Below are 21,958 nucleotides of genomic sequence, written 5' to 3'. Positions count from 1 at the left end.
ATCCATAAAGCAAAAGCAACTACTTTAACTTTTGACACCCTCTGTCTACTTATGCAGAATTAGGTTGTACATTAATTACAGTCTTTTCATTAAAATGTGCTAAGTTTGAAGAGTTTCTTTCCTGGCAACTGTTATCTATGAATGTTCCTCCTGTAGTATCTTGAACGGCACTTTGACTTACTCCAGTAATTTTTTCTTTTATTACATCTAAATATATTCTTTAGATCTACAAAACTTTAATTTACTCCTTACTTATTCAAATACTATTCAGTGAAAAACTACTGAGTACCAAGCATGATGCTTTTCATATTTCTGAAAATAATCATCAAGCTACTTCCTGTATTTGGTAGTTTACATGATGTCAAGACCCTTTTAATTTTTAGATGGTTGATGATAAAGTGGATACAAGATATAGCAAATAAGATTTTTCCAAGATTTGTGAATGTTAAAAGGATTGGCAGGAAGTATTTCTTTCTTTTTTTTTAATTAAGAATTTTTTAAAAATTTTATTTATTCATGAGAGACAAAAAAAGAGAGAGAGGCAGAGACACAGGCAGAGGGAGAAGCAGGCCCCATGCAGGGAGCCCGATGCAGGACTCTATCCCTGGACTCCAGGATTATGCCCCAGGCCAAAGGTAGGCGCTAAACTGCTGAGCCACCCAGGCATCCCCTGCAGGAAGTATTTCAATAAATTTTTATTTCAGTAGCAACTTCATAATAAAGAGTCATCTGTCTTTGAAGATGCAATGGGTTACTTGGAGAACACTACTGTGATTGGAAAAAGTATGCACTCTTGAGTGAAGGCAGATCTCTGAGGAGATTCTGGAGCCAGTTCCAACATTTGGTATAAAAGCCAACATTGGGTAAAGGGCCTTACACAGTGTGGGTGTTCAACAAATCTGAGTTGGAATCATACAGATGAAAGGGACCTTCGAGATCAAAGTAATTAATTATGATTAACATTTTTCCCTTCTGAAAACATATGGAGAGTATACATTAGCAAGCTGAATTTTCACATATTTATTACCATCAGAGTAAAGTCGCTTTCTGGGGCACAAAGCAGAAGTTTTTAGGATATTCCTGTAATTTGAGAAATAATGCCTCATAACAGCCCATTAACTGTAAACTATTTTGCTCAAGACTGACATCATTTTCTACAACTTTAGTTTTTTAAAATATTTTATGTATTCATGAGAGACACAAAGAGAGAGGCAAAGAGAGAAGCAGGCTTCTTGCAGGGAGCCCAATGTGGGACTCGATCCCTGGACTGGAATCACACCCTGAGCCCAAGGCAGACACTCAACTGGTGATCCACCCAAGCATCCCTATTTTCTATAACTTTAGATGAGTGCATTCAAATAAGTTTATCATAAAAGACTTTTGACTTTTTAATCCATGTTATGAATCTCTATCTCCTGAAATCACAGCTGTTAAAATTATTTCACTCATCAGTGATACTTGAATTTAATGTTTTTCCCTCAATGTTTTACCTTGTACTGAATAGAGCTGACTTACTGTTCTAACTCAACCTTAAAACAGGATCAGATAATGACGTTTAGAGCTCTGTTGGCTTGTGTGAGTCAAGTGTGTTTTCAGGTCAATGGAAAATCAAGAGCATCTCTGAAGAGATGCAAGAGGGAAAAAGACAAATACTTATCTGAAAGATTTTAAACAGGAGATGCCCAGAGTAAATCCATTAATTACACTTTAAACTGCTAACTTTAAAAAAAGTGTTTACCTGGGGATCCCTGGGTGGCTCAGCGGTTTAGCACCTGCCTTTGGCCCAGAGCATGATCCTGGAGTCCCGGGATCGAGTCTGGCATCAGGCTCCCTCCATGGAGCCTGCTTCTCCCTCTGCCTGTGTCTCTGCCTCTGCCTCTCTCTCTCTCTGTCTCTCATGAATAAATAAATAAAATCTTCAAAAAAAAAAGTATTTACCTATATTCTGGGCATCAGCCTTTAATCAAAAGGCAATCTGAGTATTTTAGTTAATAACATCTCCCGAGTTAGACACTGTTCTAAGAGTGTTCATATTAATTCATTTATACCTCACAACAACCCAATTGGTAAATACTGCTATCATGATCCCCAATTTACAAATGAGAAAATTGAGAATTTAAGTAATCTGCTGAAGTCCACATGAGAAACAACAGAGAATTCAAACCTAAGAAATCTGGCTTTACAGTCCAGAGCCCATGTACTCACCAGTAATGTTATGCTAACTCTTTCCTACACTTTGCATATTATAGATGCACCATACAGTTTCTAACACTTGTTGTATGCTCCCTAGGTGTCAGGTGCTGTACTAAACTCTTTATGATATTGATGCCATTTTATTTCTATCAAACCTATGAGACAAGTACCACACTTAACTGATGAAGAAAAAGATTCAGAAAGGCACAGTCCTTTGTTCATTGTCACATTGCCCATGAGTGACAGAGATGAAACCTATCCCAGGTCAAATTGCATCCAAAGCCTATGAAGTAATAAATTCGCTAAGGAGTTTTGCAATTAATCATTAAGAAAGAGGACAATGAACCCCTTAATGAAGTATAAGGGATAGGAAAAAATGCCCAGACTTTTGGCTGATTGTGTTTTTACAATATTCTCTCTATAAGTCTGGATAGTGAAGTAATTAGAGAGCAGAACAGACCTTGGCACAATCTAAGCCAGACTCATCCTTTAATTGATGAGGATCCGAGGCCCAGAGAGGCTCAAGAACTCTCTCAAAGTCATGGAAATATACAGCTAGAACCATCCAAGCTCAAGCTTTGTTGTAGAATCCCATGGCACTTTTTGGGCATGATGCATCTCAATTCATACAGTAATTTGTAGTTTAAATGGATACAACTGTATCTACTTCTAAGATACTTAGACTCCCTCCTTTGCTGAAATGATCTGTTTGGGCTGTATTATGGTAGCTTAAAGGTCACTTTATTCATGCTTGCTGAAACATTTTCAATGACTAGAAAAAAAAGAACTTATGTTTACACGATTTCCTGCTTTTTAATGTATTCTCCTGGATTTAAAAAAAAATTCATTTGCAGTCCTATTCATCTTTTAAGATATTGTTTTATTGAAGAAAAAAAAAGATATGCTCCTTAAACAAAGTCTATAAATCCTCCAAGCTTTTCATTGTGATTTTTAATTCAACACAAGGAAAAGATCTACCTTGAGCCAACTGCCATGTTCTTCTGTACCTTGACCCAGTGTTCTTGCCTGGATGGGGAGAGTGGATGTGGGAAGCAGCCTGTTCCTTTGCTCATCCTGGAGATTTCTCTGATCCTAACTTTATAATCAGCAGTAAACAAAAATGGGAAACCACAATGACCCATACAAGGCAGCTGTAACAAGGAGACACTGATTTCTCCCATGGTAACTACATGTTCACTTACCTGATTTTCTTTCTTAAAATCTAAGAATATAGACCAGTGCTTTCTTCATGGCAGTTTGGTTTATTATGACTGGAACAGCAGAGTTTATGTTTATAGCTTGGGGAATCATAGTTAGAACTTAGGTGGCAATTCACAATTTGAATCCCCAGATTTCACACTGACAGACAGATTATTTGTGGTTCAGATTCCAGATGGAAGGAGTGAGGTTGGGAGAAAGGGAGGCTGGAGAAACAGGAGGAATTTCTTAGGCAAAAAGCTCAGTTAGTAAAGCCTCCAGAAGTCTCCCTGATAGATGGTGATAGGTGGAAAAGAGAATAGATGAAGGAATTGGTTGCTCAAGGGGAAGGCGGGGGTAGGGATGGAGGGCATCTTGCCTTTACTTGAGGCTAAAGAACCTCTTTGCTTCTGTGTCTGGGATATACCTGGGATGCTTGCTGGTCCCCTCAATTTCTCATCACTGGGTTTGTCTCCTTGAGTCTCTAGCCTCTTAGAGAACCAGAGTGGGAGGGGACTTGGAGGGCATGAGGGATATTTTACAAATGAACTTGGATTTAGAGGACTCTGTCTTCTGTATGTGCCTGACTGCCTTAAGTGGGATGGGCGGGGCCGTCAATCAGATGGCATTTGTCAGAGTCACAAATTACCAGCACAGTGCCTCACAAGTGGGGCCTCGTGTTCCCTCTGCAGAGGTGTCCCCGTTTAGGAAATGTGAACTGAAGTAACCTTGCAAGATAAAGTTCTCACATCTAATAGATATTTGATCCTTTTGTTTTCTTTTTATAACTTCAGGGATTTTTTTTTCCTCCTTCTTCACATGTTCTTGCCTATTACTAAGGAATCGAGACTTTTGATATGTCATTGTCAGCATTTTCAGGCTATGATTTTCCTGTCTGATTAACAAAGGCCTCTTGTACTTTCTCTCCCTGTTTTCAGAAAGGTGAGCGCACTTGATTTATTCTTGATGTTCACATGTAGCTTCCAATCTCAACCTCCCACTGCTGACTTTCTGAACTTGACCTTGGAATGGTCTGGAAATTGAATTTGTCTATTTAGATAAGCTAGAGATAAGTGCCCCTTTGTTATGTCAATTCTATCAAGATCAATCATATATAAGATGGGTCTTTTCTCCTGCACCTGTAATTTTTATTTTAAAAGCACCACTCCTTCACCTTTCAGAACTAGCACATAATACTCACCAGATGGTCTTCTTGCTATAGTATAGAACTAAAGCATTGGCAAAGAATAGCCAACGACTGGAAATTTTGACTAAAACTAATGTCTGGAATATTTCAGAATAATAACACCCTGCTTCCTTAAGTATTTAACATGCCAAAATCAATGAGCTGACAATTTACACATATCTCATTTCATCCTCATAACATGATGAGGTGGGTAGCCCATTTTATAAATGAAAAATGAAGATTCACAATCTGTCTTTGCTCACGGGTTGTTCACAATCTGTCTTTGTTCACAGGTAATATGTGGGGGGAATAAGATTCAAATATAAAATGCTTTGATTCCAGCTTTTCACTGCAGAACACAGGTCTTCCTTAAGCAGAAAGAAGTTAAATAACCTGTTAGGACTATACACAGTGATTTAATAGTAAAATGCATCCTTCTTCACATAGCAGTACCCTCTTGCAGGGGAGAGAAATTAAAATATGAGTCAGTGAAACTTCACAATTCATTGAATAAGATGATCAAATTGAAGAACCAGGTAAAATAGTTACTCATCTTGGCATTATGTAGCTATCCCACAGTGGCTTCAAGAGCCATGGGCACTAAAGGCTTTGCTGTTTCTTAAAATATTACTCTTTCTAGCCTTTTAGACTTGGCTAATGTAGCAAATTTGCTATAAAAATTCCAGAAGCGAGGAGCCTTATTGGCTCAGTAGGAAGAGCCTGCACTCTTGATCATGAGTTCAAGCCCCACGTTGAGTGTTGAGATTACTTAAACAAATAAAACTAAATAAAAGGAAAGAAGCTACAGAAGCTAAAGTAAAGTCACTCGCTCCATTTAGGCACTCTGTTTTCTTTGCCAAGTCTCTTGGCTTCTTATCATACCTGAGGAGGTGTGTCTGCCAAGTGCTAATGTGCTCCTGCCAGAAGAGAAGAAAGCACAAGTAGGATTTACCAGCTTCTACCATGGACTGGGCCCTGAGGGTTCTATGTTGTTGAATACATAATTAAGTATGGTCCATAAAACATGATTTTAGCTTAGTGTTTACACAAGATTTTCAGAAGGCAAGATTGATCATATCAGGCAAGATTTCATATATTTTTATGTATTGGGCAGGAAGAGGCCATACTTAATTTATTAAAAATTCATTACCTTGCTATCCAATGTAATGCTTTGCTATTAAAGCTTTATTTATTTGTTTGTTTGTTTGTTCATTTGTTTGTTTTTGGGGGGTACCAGATTACTTTATTTGAAGGAATGGTACAAATGAAAGAAGTGGATGTTTTGGTACAACTTACCCTCATAGTTGGGGTAAAGGTAACGCCAACATGCACGCACCGCCTCTGGCTATGGGAAGACAGCCTAAGGCTTAGCTCCCACCATCACCGGTTCCCAAGGTGTGCTTGTCAAAGAGATCCCCGCCATGCTAGGTTCGGGGGCCCCCACCTTGCGCAGGTTGGTCACGTGCCCACCCAATTCTTTGATGGATCTCACCCGCTCGTGCAGGTAATGAGTCTCCACGAAGCCACACAAGCGGGGGGCATTTTTATCAGTGGCCAGTTTGTGCAGTTCCAGTAGCGACTGATTCACGCTCTTTTCCAAGTGTAACGCACACTCCGTCGCATTCGGCCCGTCTCCCAGGGCCGGTTTCTTTTTTCTTTTTTTTAATTTTTTTTTAATTTTTATTTATTTATGATAGAGAGAGAGAGAGAGAGAGAGAGAGAGAGAGAGAGGCAGAGACACAGGCAGAGGGAGAAGCAGGCTCCATGCACCGGGAGCCCGACGTGGGATTCGACCCCGGGTCTCCAGGATCGCGCCCTGGGCCAAAGGCAGGCGCCAAACCGCTGCGCCACCCAGGGATCCCCGGGCCGGTTTCTTAATATCCCGAAGGAACATTCGACCGCCCCGTTGGTTCTGCAGCTTCATCAGTTTCTCAGCACGTTCCCTCTCCTCGTGAGACTGGTGAAGAAAATACTTGGCAAAGTTCTTCAAAGCCACATCGTCGGGATCCAAGTAGTAAGACGTGGACAAGTAGACGTAGGTCGCGTAGAGCTCCAGGCTGATCTGGCGGTTGGCGGCGGCCTCTGAGTCCTGCTGGTAGTCGGGGCGCACCTGCCAGGGGGACGCGGTCGTCATGGCGGCGGCCGAGGAGCGGCGGCCTTGGAGCGGCGGCTGAGGAGCCCTGCGACGGCCGAGGAGCGGGGCGGCGGCGGCCTCGGAGCGGCGGCTGAGGAGCCTGCAGCGGCGGCCTTGGAGCGGCGGCCCAAGGAGCGGGGCGGCGGCGGCCTTGGAGCGGCGGCCCAAGGAGCCCAGCAGCGGCGGCCGAGGAGCGGCGGCCTTGGAGCGGCGGCTGAGGAGCCCTGCGACGGCCGAGGAGCCGGGCGGCGGCGGCCGAGGAGCGGCGGACCGAGGAGCCCAGCAGCGGTGGCCGAGGAGCGGCGGCCTTGGAGCGGCGGCTGAGGAGCCCTGCGACGGCCGAGGAGCCGGGCGGCGGCGGCCTTGGAGCAGCGGCCCGAGGAGCCCGGCGGTGGCGGCCGAGGAGCGGGCGGCGGCCGAGGAACAGGCGGCGGCGGCCTTGGAGCGGCGACTGAGGAGCCCGGCTACGGCCGAGGAGCCGGGCAGCAGCGGCCTTGGAGCGGTGGCCCAAGGAGCCCGGCTACAGCCGAGGAGCCGAGGAGCGGGAAACGAGCGGGAAACCGCGGGGACTCTCCCCGGAGACTGTCGCTATTAAAGCTTTAGAGGTCATTATTGAGGTGCTTTTTTAAGATTTTATTTATTTATTCATGAAAGACACACACAGAGAGAGGCGGAGACACAGGCAGAGGGAGAAGCAGGCTCCATGCAGGGAGCCGATGCGGGACTGGATCCCGGGACCCCAGGATCATTTTTCTTTCCAATTCTTGGAGTCAAAGTAAAGTTCTAGAAAGTTAATGTGACATTTGAGAAGGGAATTGGGTGGGGGATGGGTTGATTGGTGATAAGGATTAAGGAGTACATTTGTGATGAGCACCGCACGATGTATGGAAGTGTTAAAGCCTGAAACTAATGCTGCAGTCTGTTAACTAATCGAAATTTAAATAAAAACTTAAAAAAAGAAAGTTAATGTGACATTTGATATTACTGTAAATGTTATAAACTCAATTAAAACTCGGTATTGAAGATAACAGTAATTTATTTTACAATTAAAAGTGCAAATTTTGGTAGAACAAAGGATCATGGTAGAACAATGTCTTTACTAAAATAAGTTTAAAAATGAAATTTAAATGTACTTGAATTTAGTTGTGGTGCATACGTAATTCACAATTCCAAACAACATCCAGTATTTTCCAAATGTGAAGAGAATGTGTACTTATTATAACTTCCAAATATTTGTATGTATATACACAGAGTAATAAAACTATAATATTTTTGTAAGGGAGCTGATAGCTGATATACATTACACATATATTACACATATGTGTAAATTTATCATAGTGGTATATGCTTTTTCTCTTCACTGTATGTCATCAGTCAAATGTTAGAGAAGTTTAGGTCTTTGAATAATTATTTTGTAAATCAACTTAAGTGCTCCACAGTGGTATTTAACTTTTTAATGAATTAGTCCTCCATATTTTGTTTGAGTCTTTTTTCTAATGCATTCAGAAAACTTAAATATTAAGTGTTTCAAAATGGAGTACCAAAAATTCCTCAATTTTTAAGGTTTACTGATACAATTACTAACTACAAAATTTACAAACAGAAAAACTTTAAAATTAAGCTCTACAGAAGCAAGAGTGTTACTGAATAGATCAAATTATATGATCTCATAGGGTGTACAAAATTGAATTTTTGAATTATATACTTGTACGTTGCAGTGTCTTGACTTGTAGGAAGAACTTTTGGCTTTTCTATTTCATTGAATACAGTTATATTCTATATTGGAATGGGGTAAAATGGTAATTTACCACACTAAAACATCTAGATTTGTTGAAACCGACAAAATAATTAATAGTGACAGCTTCCCTTTGAAAAAAAAGTTGAAGAAAAGTACTCTGAAAAAGATCAAAAGACTGTACTTTTCAAAATATTAGCCACTCTTTTTTTTTTTTTTTTTTTTTTTAGCCACTCTTTTTACAAAGAAGGCAGGGACTAAACCACTGAGCCACCCAGGTATTCCCCATTATTGAGGTTTTAATTAAACAGTTGCTTAAAGCAGGAGCATAATACTTTAAGCAGGGCACAGAATATTGCTAACTGAAAACACCACCAAATATGTTGTTGTAAACCAGGCTGTTTGTTTTGGGGGGCTGTGGGCATTTATAAACCACTTGCTGATAAAAAGAAACACTGCTTTATATGGCAACATTGCAATGTGTGCAACAGAGCTTTCCACTCTTGCTATTTCCAGTAAATGAAGGCCTCCATTCATGTTGTCCTTGATAGTTGTAAAAAGAAAAAAAAAATCATTCCCATCCAAGCGTCAAGCACACAGGGACAAAATAATTGCCGGTTTCAAGACAAGAGAGCAGTTCAAAACCATCTGTTTGAGAGTGGACTACTGGACAACTTTCTAGATGAGACAAAGGCACCAGGAAGAGAAAGTGTGTATTCGGTGTCACTACATCACTCCAAAATGTGTTATTAGGCTTCTGAAGGGAACAAAAGCTGATTTTCTGGCCCATTTTTTTAATATATGTTCTGTTATAAAAAGGAAGCAATTTTGCTGTTTCTAGGGTTATTTCAAATTCTTTTCAATTGTATTGTACCTAAATTTAATAGTAAATGTGGCAAGAGAAAAAATTCAGACCTGAAGGCTTGAGGACAGAATTCCAACCCTAGTTTTCTGTGAAATGTCAAAGTAAAATATAATTGTGACTTTCTAGTAACATGGACATGACCATCATTTACACTCCCTTGGCAACTTCTAGCTTCTTTCTCTGTCAACATGGGAGATGCAGCTCAATTTTTTAAGCCTGTAGATTTTTAAATCAAAGGTTCTTCCTGCTAAACTCAGGAAATGAGTCTGAGAAGTAGAGTTGACAAATAGTGATATTTTCCATGGGCGTTTCCATAGTTATCTTGGTACTTCTCACTGGATATTTACACTATTACTCCTGTCCTATTTGATTGCACAGACTCTAGAAGATTCAGGTAAAGAATATATCTTGCAGTAAGATTAATTGAGAAATCAAGAAAACCTTGGATTAACTTTTGGATTATATACATATATTTTTAAAATTATATTATACATAATAAACAGTGAAAAATTTCCCTCTCTACCTTGCCCTCAGTGACCCAATTAACCACCCCTGTAAATAGTTGAATGTTTATACTTTCAGATCTTCTTTATGTGTAAATAAGAAAATACAAACATATACTCAAAGGTCTACCTTTTTATACAAAAAATAGCATACAATACACAATACTCTGGACCTTACCTTCAAGACCTTTTCTTTTCAACACTTAAAAGACTTGAGCGTCCTCTGTTGAAGATTTTTATAAGTTGTATTATATGAGTTACCATAATTAATTTAACCAGTGTTTTGGTGATGGACATTTAAGCAACTCCCAATCTTTTGCTTTTCCAAACACTCTGTGATGAATAATTTTGTATATCTTTTTTAAAGTGTGCCAATATATGTGAAATTTATAGTTCTAGATGTACAATCCCTGGGTCAAATGATTATGTTTGCAATTTAGATACAATCTCCAAGTTGCCCTACATCAATGTACACACTGTGCCATCAAACTTTCAGATCTGTAATAATCTTTTTTTTTTTTTTTTTTTTTTAAGATTTGTAACAATCTGGGCAGCCCTGGTGGCTCAGCGGTTTAGCGCCGCCTTCAGCCCAGGACCTCATCCTGGAGACCCAGGGTCGAGTCCCACATCAGGCTCCCTGCTTGGAGCCTGCTTCTACCTCTGCCTGTGTCTCTGCCTCTCCCTCTGTGTCTCCCATGAATAAATAAAATATTAAAAAAAAAAAGATTTGTAACAATCTAATAAGTGGGAAATGGTATCATTCTGGTTTAATTTGTATTTCTCTTATTATGAGTAAACAAAGTTGACCATATTTTCATATTCTTAAAAGCTACCTGCATTTATTTTCCTGTAAATGCTGTCTTTAATTTTTTCCCATTTTTTTACTAGATTTTTTTGTCTTATCTATTTCTATGAGTTCTGTATATATTAAGGAAATTAATATTCTATAATATGAATTACAAATGTTTTTCTTTCCTTCATTCCAACATTTAGCTTTTGGTTCTGCCAATGGTGTTATGCCATACATATTTATTTTTATGCAGTTAATTTTCAAAATCTTTTATGAGTCTAAATAATGAATCATACTTAGAAAGACCCTCCCGCCTCCAAGGTAACAAAATAACTTTTCCACATACAGTCATATTTAGCTATAGATTTTTAGCAAAATTACATTCCAGATAGCATAAAAGAGCAATTTGGAAGTATAACAATATGAAATAGAATTTTCACAATAAAAGTATTAGTGTAGTATATAGTATATACTATGTAAAGTACTATCCCCTATTTCCTTTGTTTTCAAAATTCAGTTTTATTCATAATTTAGTGTTGTGTGAGTTACATGGCATATAGAAGCAGAAAGAGAAAAAGAGAAAACCTGGTGCATAATAACATTCAGTAGAGATTTGGTAGTTTAATAATTTATGAACTAACAGTAACGTCCCCAAAGTAAATGTCCTAAAATTCAATTATCAAATTTCATAACAGAATTCAAAAGAGGAAAAAAGTAATAAAATTATTGGCATATAACCCTTTCTTACAAGGAATTTATTATCTTATTTTAATTTTACAGTTTCCAGTCACTGTCCATTTTAAGGTTATTATTCCTTAAAGTTTTATTTTGTTTGACATAAACTAGGAATATTCAAGACAATAGGGTGCATGCCTCTGTGGTAGCTACTTATTGGAGTCAGAACTTGCAGTTTTGGAGTTTGTTAATCTTACATATGCTGAAAAAAAATCACTGTGGTTTAAAAAGATCAGATGTTAAGAAAGGCCAGTTTGATGTCAATGCTCATGAATTGTTGAGATCTTCCCAGTCCAGGCTGTGTTGGTCATTCACTGCCCAAGACTCTGAATGAATCGTGACTTCATTCCTAATGGTCTATACATCCATATGAGGGATATTTTGTTTTGTTTTGTTTTGTTTTGCTTTATGCTGGATATTTTGAATATCACTTCTGCTCACAGTAATGTGGTAAACAAAGGCAAAAGAAATGTAGCTTAAATTAAAATCTTACATCTGGCAGCACACTGAGAGGTCACTGAAATATGCAGAGCGTGACCTTCCTCAAGGAACTCATGGCTGCCTTAGTGCCTTCATGTTGAAAAGTAACCTTATCTTGGCAGCAGCTGGCCCCTCGATGTCCTGAAAGCCTTCTTTCCTGATTCCTTGGAAACTTGCGCTATCCCTCACCCCAACTCATTAAAAAGTATACAGTCAGTCACTCCTCACAATACAGGATGACTCTTTCTGCCCACAGGTCATGTCCTGTGAGTAGGGAAGGGGGTAAGGTGTAGACATGAGAGAGAGGAGGCCCCTGACTCCCCTGACTGGGCTCTGAAACTATTCCTGGAAGGTAGAGACTCTGAGACAGAGGGAAATAAGAGATAAGGGAACAAATCAAGATAGCACGAGTCTCAAAGCCACAAGTTTCCTGCTCAATTCTCAATAAAAGAGTGCCATTGAGAGTCCTCAGTGACAACCCATTCGGGACCCATCTCACTCTAGAGAGTTTTTTCCTTTCCTTTCTGCTCTCACCTTCACTTAATAAACTTCCACTCCACTTCATCCTTTTGTGTCTGCAAGATTCATTCTTTGACTCTGTGAGACAAGAGCCCTGCAATCCTGCAACAAAAGGAAAGAAAATACTTTAATAACCATTGGTCTGCATTTGGCCTTTAGCTTTACAGAAGCAAATTTTCAATTTTTCCAGTTCATTGAGAATTTATAATATATTGTTTCTATGCTATCTACAGTTCCTGAATACTTATTGGTAATCTAGAATCTGAAGTGGTGATTCTTGCTGCAAGAATCATTCTTGTCAAGGAACCTGAAGCATATATCTACTGGTCAAGAATAGTTTCCCTTGATTAATATTGGTAAAATACTAGCATGTTTTTAAACTGTAACTCATTTCTTCCTGGACATAGACAAAATGGTAAATTAGCACAATCCTGTGGATAGATAGCCTAGTTATGAACTGCTCTATTAGCTTTGAGGTTTTGGTTTGTTTCTTTTTATTAAGTGCGTTTGTTTTTGTGTATGTATGAGTATGTCCTGGTGCAGTTTTAAAGGTTTCCTTAAATGGAACTACTTATTCCCAATGTTTCAATAACATAAAGACCATCGGGATCCCTGGGTGGCGCAGCGGTTTGGCGCCTGCCTTTGGCCCAGGGCGCGATCCTGGAGACCCAGGATCGAATCCCACATCGGGCTCTCGGTGCATGGAGCCTGCTTCTCCCTCTGCCTGTGTCTCTGCCTCTCTCTCTCTCTCTCTCTGTGTGACTATCATAAATAAATAAAAATTAAAATAAAAAAAAAAACATAAAGACCATCACTTAGGGTAAGGCTTCTCTTCAAGTAGCTAAACTAAAAAAATAATAATAATTTTTAAAAACCAATTTCAATCTTTTCTTAGTTTTGAGCCCCACAAGAGTGACTTCTGGTAGCCCCATAAAGGAAATAAGGACTTGTTCTCAAATCTGTTTTACCAGTATAAAATTTTTTGTATCATAGCACAGTCTATAATAACCACATGTAATTATAAGTCTTTAAATAGAGCATAAAATACCATAATCATTCCAGAAGTTTAATTATTACAATACATATTTAGTAATAAATATTTAATAAATTAAATTAAATGCATCCTAAGCTTGTTATTAATTTAGTTGTTGGGTATTAGGGTTTTGGAACAAGTAGAGAGAGAGGGAGAGAGAGATAGAGAGAGAGAGAGAGAGAGATGGGAATCATGCAGATAGAGGCGAAAAATCTGCTTTGATGTGCAATTTAAATGATTTGAGTAACACTCTCTGTCTGTACCTGCCCTAGTCAAGATCTTGGTACAGATCCCCTAAGGAAAAAGTTTCAGCATCCAGAAGAGATTCTTAGTAGAATATTGCCCCCTCAGAGTCTAAGACGTAGAGGAAGAAAGGGATAGCTGTTTTTCCATAATGTTACTGATCATAAATATGTGCAATTAACAGGCAAGTAACTTTACAGGTTACAACTCACTTTGTTTTTTAAGATTTTATTTATTTATTCATGAGAGACATAGAGAAAGGCAGAGACACAGGCAGAGGGAGATGCAGGCTTCATGCAGGGAACCCAATGCAGGACTTGATCCCAGAACTCCAGGATCATGCCCTGAGCCAAAGGCAGATGCTCAACCACTGAGCCACCTAGGCATCCCTGTTACAACTCACTCTTATTTACATCAGCCCATTGCACTCCCAAACCAACCCTTTGAGGTAACTTTTTTCACCCCATTTGAAATAATGTGAAAACAAAGTCATTGGGCCAAACTCATATTATAGAACTTCAAACACAAATCTTCAGGTTCCAAACTCAGCAGCCTTTTCAAGGTCATTTTAAAAATTCATTTTCTGCTTAATTAGTTCACCTTCCTAGGTGGGGGCAGGAAAAGTGTCAAAATAAAAATACAAAAGGGGATCCCTGGGTGGCACAGCGGTTTAGCGCCTGCCTTTGGCCTGGGGCGCGATCTTGGAGACCCGGGATTGAATCCCACGTCAGACTCCCGGTGCATGGAGCCTGCTTCTCCCTCTGCCTATGTCTCTGCCTCTCTCTCTCTCTCTCTCTCTCTGTGTGACTATCATAAATAAATAAAAATTAAAAAAGAAAAATACAAAAGAAAATATAAGATCACAGTAATCTTAAAACCAAGAAATTCAATTAATCAATCCACAAATACTGTTTTTCATCAGCCTAAGGTAAGATTTTAAAATTTGTGGCTGCAACAACCAAATGTACTACACTTTTTCCCTAGTTTTTTTTCTCACAAGGAACCAGAAAAGTTAACTAGAATAAAGGTAAGCAGTTACTAATTAACGAAAAATTAGGAAGAATCAGGGTTCCTGGGTAGCTGGGTTGGTTATGTGTCTGCCTTCAGCTCAGGGTCCTGGGATGGAGTTCCCCCATTGGGGTCCCTGTTCAGCAGGAAATCTGCTTCTCTCTCTCCCCCTCTGCCCCTCCCCCACTTGTGTGCACACATACTCTCACTTTCTCTCTTAAATAAATAAATAAAATCTTTACAAAAATAGGGAAGATCTCTGACTTGAAAAGTACATACTTTACCTATTTATCAAAACATAAGTATCTGGTGGAATTGAATCATCAGTGATCCACTGGTCTTTAATTTTGTCTGTGACAGTAGTTCCAAAAGGTATTTATGGGAAACTACAGTACTCCTGTTTTATGACATTGCCCTTGGAGACTGAAGGTTTTACAACACATTAAAACTGTGTCAGGTTGTTGAGAAGATGGCAGAAGAGTAGGGGTCCTCGACTCACCTGGCCCCACCAACTTACCCAGATACATTTCAAACCATCCTGAAACCTACGAATTTGACCTGAGATTTAAAGAGAGAACAGCTGGAATGCTACAGAGAGAAGGGTTTTCGCTTCTAGCAAGAATCATCTAGGGTGAAATTTGCTTAGGTCGTGGTTGATATTCTTGATTCCACCCGCTCATACAACCACTCTGCACTGAGCAAAATGACTAGAAGGAAGAACTCACCACAAAAGAAAGAATCAGAAACAGTATTCTCTCTCACAGAGTTACAGAATATGGATTACAGTTCATTGTCAGAAAGCCAATTCAGAAGAACAATTATAAAGCTACTGGTGGGTCTGGAAAAAAGCGTAAAGGATTCAAGACACTTCATGACTGCAGATTTTAGATCTAATCAGGCAGAAATTAAAAATAAATTAAATGAGATGCAATCCAAACTGAAGGTCCTAACGACGAGGGTTAATGAGGTAGAAGAAAGAGTGAGTGACATAGGAGACAAGTTGATGGCAAGGAAGCAAGCTGAGGAAAAAAGAGAAAAACAAGAGCCCATGAGGAATGGTTAAGGGAAACAAATGATAGCCTCAGAAGGAAAAATCTACATATAATTGAGGTTCCAGAGGATGCCAAGAGGGACAAAGGGCCAGAAAGCATATTTTAACAAATCATAGCTGAGAATTTCCCTAATTTGGGGAGGGAAACAGGCATTCAGATCCAAGAGATAGAGAGATTCCACCCCCCCAGAAAATCAATAAAAACCATTCAACACCTCGACATTTAATAGTGAAACTTGCAAATTCCAAAGATAAAGAGAACATCCTTAAAACAGCAAGAGACAAGAGATCCCTAACTTAAAAGGGGAGAAATATTAGATTCACAGCAGACCTCTCCACAGACACCTGGCAGGCCAGAAACGGCTGGCAAGATATATTCAGAGTCCTAAAGGAGAAGAACATGCACCCAAGAGTACTTTATCCAGCAAGGCTCTCATTCAGAATAGAAGGAGAGAGAAAGAATTTACAAGATAGGCAGAAACTAAATGAATATGTGACCACCAAACCAGTTTTGCATGAAATATTAAGGGGGACTCTGTAAAATAAAGAGGAAGCCTACAGAAATAATGCACAAAAACTGAGACTGAATAAGTAATATGATGACACTAAATTCATATCTTTCCATAGTTACTCTGAACATGAATGGGCTAAATGATCCCATCAAAAGACACAAGATTTTGGGCTTGATAAAAAAGCAAGACCCATCTGTATGTGGTCTACAAGAGACTCATTTGAGACCTAAGGACACCTCCAGCCTGAAAATGAAAGGTTGGAGAACCATTTACCATTCAAATGGTCCTCAAAAGAAAGCTGGGGTAGCAATCCTCATATCAGATAAATTAAAGTTTATCTCAAAGACTGTAGTAAGAGATGAAGAGGGACACTATATCATACTTAAAGGGTCTATCCAACAAGAAGACCTAATAATCATGAATATTTATGCCCCTAATGTGGGAGCTGCCAAGTATATCAATCAATTAATAACTAAAGTAAAGACATACTTAGATAATAATACACTAATAGTAGACTTCAAAATGGCACTTTCAGAAAATGACAGATCTTCTAAGCACAACATCACCAAAGAAACAAGGGCTTTTTTTTTTAAAGATTTTATTTATTTATTCATGAGAGACACACAGAGACAGAGAGAGGCAGAGACACAGGCAGAGGGAGAAGCAGGTTCCATGCAGGGAGCCCAGTGTAGAACTCAATCCCAGGACTCCGGGACCATGCCCTGAGCCAAAGGCAGATGCTCAACCACTGAGCCATCCAGGTGTCCCAAAACAAGGGCTTTAAATGATACACTGGACCAGATGGATTTCACAGATATATACAGAACTTTCCATCCAAACGCAACTGAATACACAGTCTTCTCAAGTGCACGTGGAACTTTCTCCAGAATAGATCACATACTGGGTCACAAATCAGGTCTCAACTGATACCGAAAGATTGGAATTGTCCCCTGCATATTTTCAGACCACAATGCTTTGAAACTTGAATTCAATCACAAGAAGAAATTTGCAAGAAATTCAAGCACATGGAGGTTAAAGTAGGAGCATCCTACTAAAAGATGAATGGGTCAACCAGGAAATTAGAGAAGAATTAAAAAGTTTCATGGAAACTAATGAAAACGAATATATAACCTTTCAAAATCTTTGAGATACAGCAAAAGCGGCCCTAGGAGGGAAATACATTGCAATACAAGCACCCCTCAAAAAATTGGGAAAAAACTCAAATACACAAGCTTACCTTGCACCTAAAGGAACTGCAGAAATAACAGCAAATAAAACCTACACCAAGCAGAAGAAGAGAGATAATAAAGATTCAAGCAGAACTCAATGAAATAGAAACCAGAACTGTAGAACAAATCAACAAAACCAGGAGTTGGTTCTTTGAAATAATTAATAAGATAGATAAAACATTAGCCAGCCTTATTAAAAAGAAAAGAGAAAGACTCTAATAAAATCATGAAAGAAAGAGGAGAGATCACAACCAATACCAAGGAATTACAAGCAATTTTACAAATGTATTATGAGCAGCTATACACCAATAAATTAGGCAAACTAGAAGAAATGGACGCATTTCTAGAAAACCACAAACTACCAAAACTGGAACAAGAAGAAATAGAAAACCTGAACAGGCCAATAACCAGGGAGGAAATTGAAGCAGTCATCAAAAACCTCCCAAGACACAAAAGTCCAGGGCTTCCCAGGGGAATTCTCTCAAACGCTTAAAGAAGAAATAATACCTATTTGACTAAAGTGGTTCCGAAGGATGGAAAGGGATGGAATTCTTCCAAACTCGTTTTATGAGGCCAGCATCACCTTAATTCCAAAACCTGACAAAGACCCCACCAAAAAGGAGGATTATAGACCAATATCCCTGATGAACACAGATGCAAAAATTCTCAACAAGATACTAGCCAATAAGATCCAAGAGTATATTAAGAGGATTATTCACCATGACCAAGTGGATTTATTCTGGGACACAAGGTTGGTTCAACACTCATAAAACAATCAGTGTGATAGATCACATCAACAAGAGAAAAAACAAGAACCATATGATCCTCTCATTAGATGCAGAGAAAGCATTTGACAAAATACAGCATTCATTCCTGATGGAAACTCTTCAGAGTGTAGGGATACAGGGAACATTCCTCAGCATCTTAAAGCCATCTATGAAAAGCCCATAACAAATATTCTCAGTGGAGAAAAACTGAAAGCCTTTGCCCTAAGATCAGGAACACGACAGGGATGTCCACTCTCACCACTGCTGTTCAACATAGTACTGGAAGTCCTAGCCTCAGCAATCAGACAACAAAAAGAATAAAAGGAATTCAAATTGGCAAAGAAGGCAAACTCTCCCTCTTTGCAGATAACATGATACTGTACATAGAAAACCCAAAAGCCTCAACCCCAAGATTGCTAGAACTCATACAGCAATTCGGCAGTGTGGCAGGATACAAAATCAATGCCCCAAAGTCAGTGGCATCTCTATACACTAACAATGAGACTGAAGAAAGAGAAACTAAGGAGTCAATCCCATTTACAATTGCACCCAAAAGCATAAGATACCTAGGAATAAACCTAACCAAAGAGGTGAAGGATCTATACCATAAAAACTACAGACCACTTCTAAAATAAATTGAGGAAGACACAAAGAGATGGAAAAATATTCCATGCTTAGGGATTGGAAGAATTAATATTGTGAAAATGTCTAGGCTATCCAGGGCAATTTACAAGTTCAATGAAATCCCTGTCACAATACTATGGACTTTCTCCAGAGAGTTGGAACAAATAATCTTATGATTTGTGTGGAATCAGAAAAGACCCTGAATAGCCAGGGGAATATTGAAAAAGAAAACCAGAACCGGGGGCATCACAATTCCGGATTTCAAGTTGTACTACAAGACAGTGTGGTACTGGCACAAAAACAGACGCATAGATCAATGGAACAGAATAGAGAACCCAAAAATGAGCCCTCAATTCTATGGTCAACTAATATTCGACAAAGCAGGAAAGACTATCCACTGAAAAAAGGACAATCTCTTCAATAAATGGTGCTGGGAAAATTGGAGAGCCATGTGCAGAAGAATGAAACTAGACCACTCTCTTACACCATATACAAAGATAAACTCAAAATGCTTGGAAGACCTAAATGTGAGACATGAATCCATCAAAATTCTAGAGGATAACACAAGCAACACCCTTTTGAACTTGGCCACAGCAGCTTCTTGTAAGATACATCTATGAAGACAAGGTAAACAAAAGCAAAAATGAACTATTGGAACTTAATCAAGATAAAATCTTCTGCACAGCAAAAGAAACAGTCAACAAAACTAAAAGGCAACCTACAGAAAAAATATACAAAATAATTTATTTTGTATTATTAAATTATTTAATTAAAAGGACACTATCAAGAAAGTGAAAATACAATACAAAGGATGGGAGAAAATATTTCTAAATCTTGTGTCTAATAAGGCACTTGAATCCAGAATACATAAGAACACATAGCTCGATACTGAAAAGACAGATAATCAAATCAGAAAATGGGTTAAGAGAATTGGAATAAAAACCTCTCCAAAGAAGCTATAAAATAGCCAATGAGTACATGAAAAGAGGCTCAACATCATTAGCCATTGGGGAAAAGCATATCAAAATCATAGTGAGATACCACTTCATACGCACTAGGATGGCTAAAATAAAGACAGACAATAATGAGTCTTGGAGAGGATATAAAGAAATTGACACTCATACACATCTGGTGAGAATGTAAAAAGGTACAGACATTCTGGAAGAGTTGAACAGTGTTAAACATAGGATTACTGTATGACCCAGAAATTCCTACTCTTTGGTATATGTGCAAGATAATCTAAAGATATGTCCACATAAAACTCAAAATCTGTACACATCATTGATAGTAGCAGTATTTATGATAACCAGAAAATAAAAACTACCCAAATACCCACCTATAATGAATGGATAAATTTAAATATGGGAGAACCATATAATAGACTATCATTCAACCATAAAAAGCAATAAAGTTAAATAAATAAACAAACTAACAATTTATTTAAAAAAAAAGAAGAGAGAGTACTGGTTCATGCTGCAATATGAGTGAACCTTGAAAACATTATGCTAAGTGAATGTTATGCCAGCTCAAAACCACATAATGTATTATTTCATTTATAGAAAGGTTCATAATAGACAAATCCATAGAGACAGAGAGTACTTAGGGGCTGCCAGGGGCTAGTAAGAAAGGGAAATGAGTATGTGGTTTTCAGGGTGATAATGTAAATGTTCTAAAATTAAATAGTAGGAATGGTGGCCCAACTCTATGAATATACTAAACACATGGAGTGGTGCATTTTTAAAGTGTTATTGTATGGTATGTGAATCATACATCTATAAAGTTTTTTATATTATTACATATATTGAATTAATTATATGTAATATATATACACATATATATAAACTAAAGCTATTCTCAGTACCAGTTTCTGAAATACTATTAAGGGCTCTCCATGTGTTTCCTACTGCCAATTCACTAATATATTTAAGAGAAAATAAAGTTTCCTAAACTACACTAATGTGCAATTTTCCATTTAGTTCCTCCTAAGCTTAACATCAGAAACAGTAAGAGCATTATGTACAGGAATACTGAAGCTACACATGAGGCACCTACCTGCCTAGATACGTTTGCACTCTGGTCCAAAGCTAATGAGACTCAAATGCCCTAGATTTCTTACCTCTAGTTAAAAATTTGGGTTAGGTGCCTGTGTCTCCGCCTCTCTCTCTCTCTCTCTCTCTATCATAAATAAATAAAAAATTTTAAAAAAATAATTTAAAAATTTGGGTTAGGAAAAAACAAAAAAAATTGGGTTAGGGGTAGCCCGGGTGGCTCAGCAGTTTAGCGTCGCCTTCGGTCCAGGGCCTGATCCTGGAGATCCGGGATTGAGTCCCACATCGGGCTCCCTGCATGGAGCCTGCTTCTCCCTCTGTCTGTGTCTCTGCCTCTCTCTCTCTCTCTCTCTCATAAATAAATAAAATATTTTTTTAAAAATTGGGTTAGATTAATGCAGTAGCAGTGATAGTAGTAAAATGAAATAGAGAAAAAAGAATATGAATTCAATGTAAGGGAAAAAAGCCAAAGCAAGTGGTAGATGCAGGTGTTGAACTCACAATTCAAGAATTTTAAAAAGAGACCTATGTTGCCTTCAGGATGGTTTCTGGTCTCCTTCTCCCTAGAAAAGAAAACTTGTCAGAGATAATGTAAAGTTTCCCAAGTTCTACAGTAAATTAGTTAAAAGTGAATCTAGGACCCAAGTCTTTCGATCCATAGTCCAGTACTTTTTCTGTCCCACCATCATTTTGGATCTTCTGGGGTTTTTTCATATATAACATGAGGATAAAGTTAACTTTCCCATGAACTTTCTAAAAGAATTAAATGAATAACATGTGAAAGCAGGTAGCATAGTGGCTGGCACATCATTAGAGGTCTATAAATGTCTGTTGAATGAGTAAGTAAATCAATCAGTGTTTTGCTTTTCTTTCCTTTCTCTTAGGTGGTAACTCCAACTTCCTCCTTCCCCAGTTTCAAATAAAGAAGAAACAAGAAAATGCCTTTATGAGTGGGAAGAAGGACCAGGTATTTCTTCTTCTTTTAATAAAATATACCAATAAATATACTACTTATTCTTCTTTTCCAAACATAATAAAATGATTTGTTTAAGTTCTCTTAGTTGTCAAGTGGTCAAGGAATTTATCTGACTTCATTATCATTAGAT

At 38.5% G+C, this 21,958-nt stretch overlaps 1 protein-coding gene across 1 annotated transcript; it reads right to left on the bottom strand.

Annotated features, from left to right (window-relative positions):
* Positions 1-5,733: 5,733 nt before the first annotated feature.
* LOC125754175 (ferritin heavy chain-like) lies at positions 5,734-6,710 on the bottom strand. The gene is made up of 2 exons (XM_049104881.1): positions 6,469-6,710; positions 5,734-6,231 (listed from the first exon to the last, which is right to left on the bottom strand). The coding sequence occupies exons 1-2, from the start codon at positions 6,708-6,710 to the stop codon at positions 5,937-5,939; spliced, it is 537 nt and encodes a 178-aa protein (XP_048960838.1). The 3' UTR covers positions 5,734-5,936.
* Positions 6,711-21,958: the final 15,248 nt, after the last annotated feature.

The sequence above is a fragment of the Canis lupus genome, chromosome 32 (genome assembly GCF_003254725.2).
Source record: "Canis lupus dingo isolate Sandy chromosome 32, ASM325472v2, whole genome shotgun sequence".
Taxonomy (NCBI): Eukaryota; Metazoa; Chordata; class Mammalia; order Carnivora; family Canidae; genus Canis; species Canis lupus.
This window is presented reverse-complemented; position numbering and strand designations above follow the sequence as displayed.

Coding starts and splice junctions, on each gene's coding strand:
- LOC125754175 (XM_049104881.1), bottom strand. CDS start 6,710: ATGACGACCGCGTCCCCCTGGCAGGTGCGCCCCGACTACCAGCAGGAC. Junction 6,232..6,468: donor AACCAACGGGGCGGTCGAAT/GTTCCTTCGGGA, acceptor ATTAAAAAAAAG/AAAAAAGAAACCGGCCCTGG.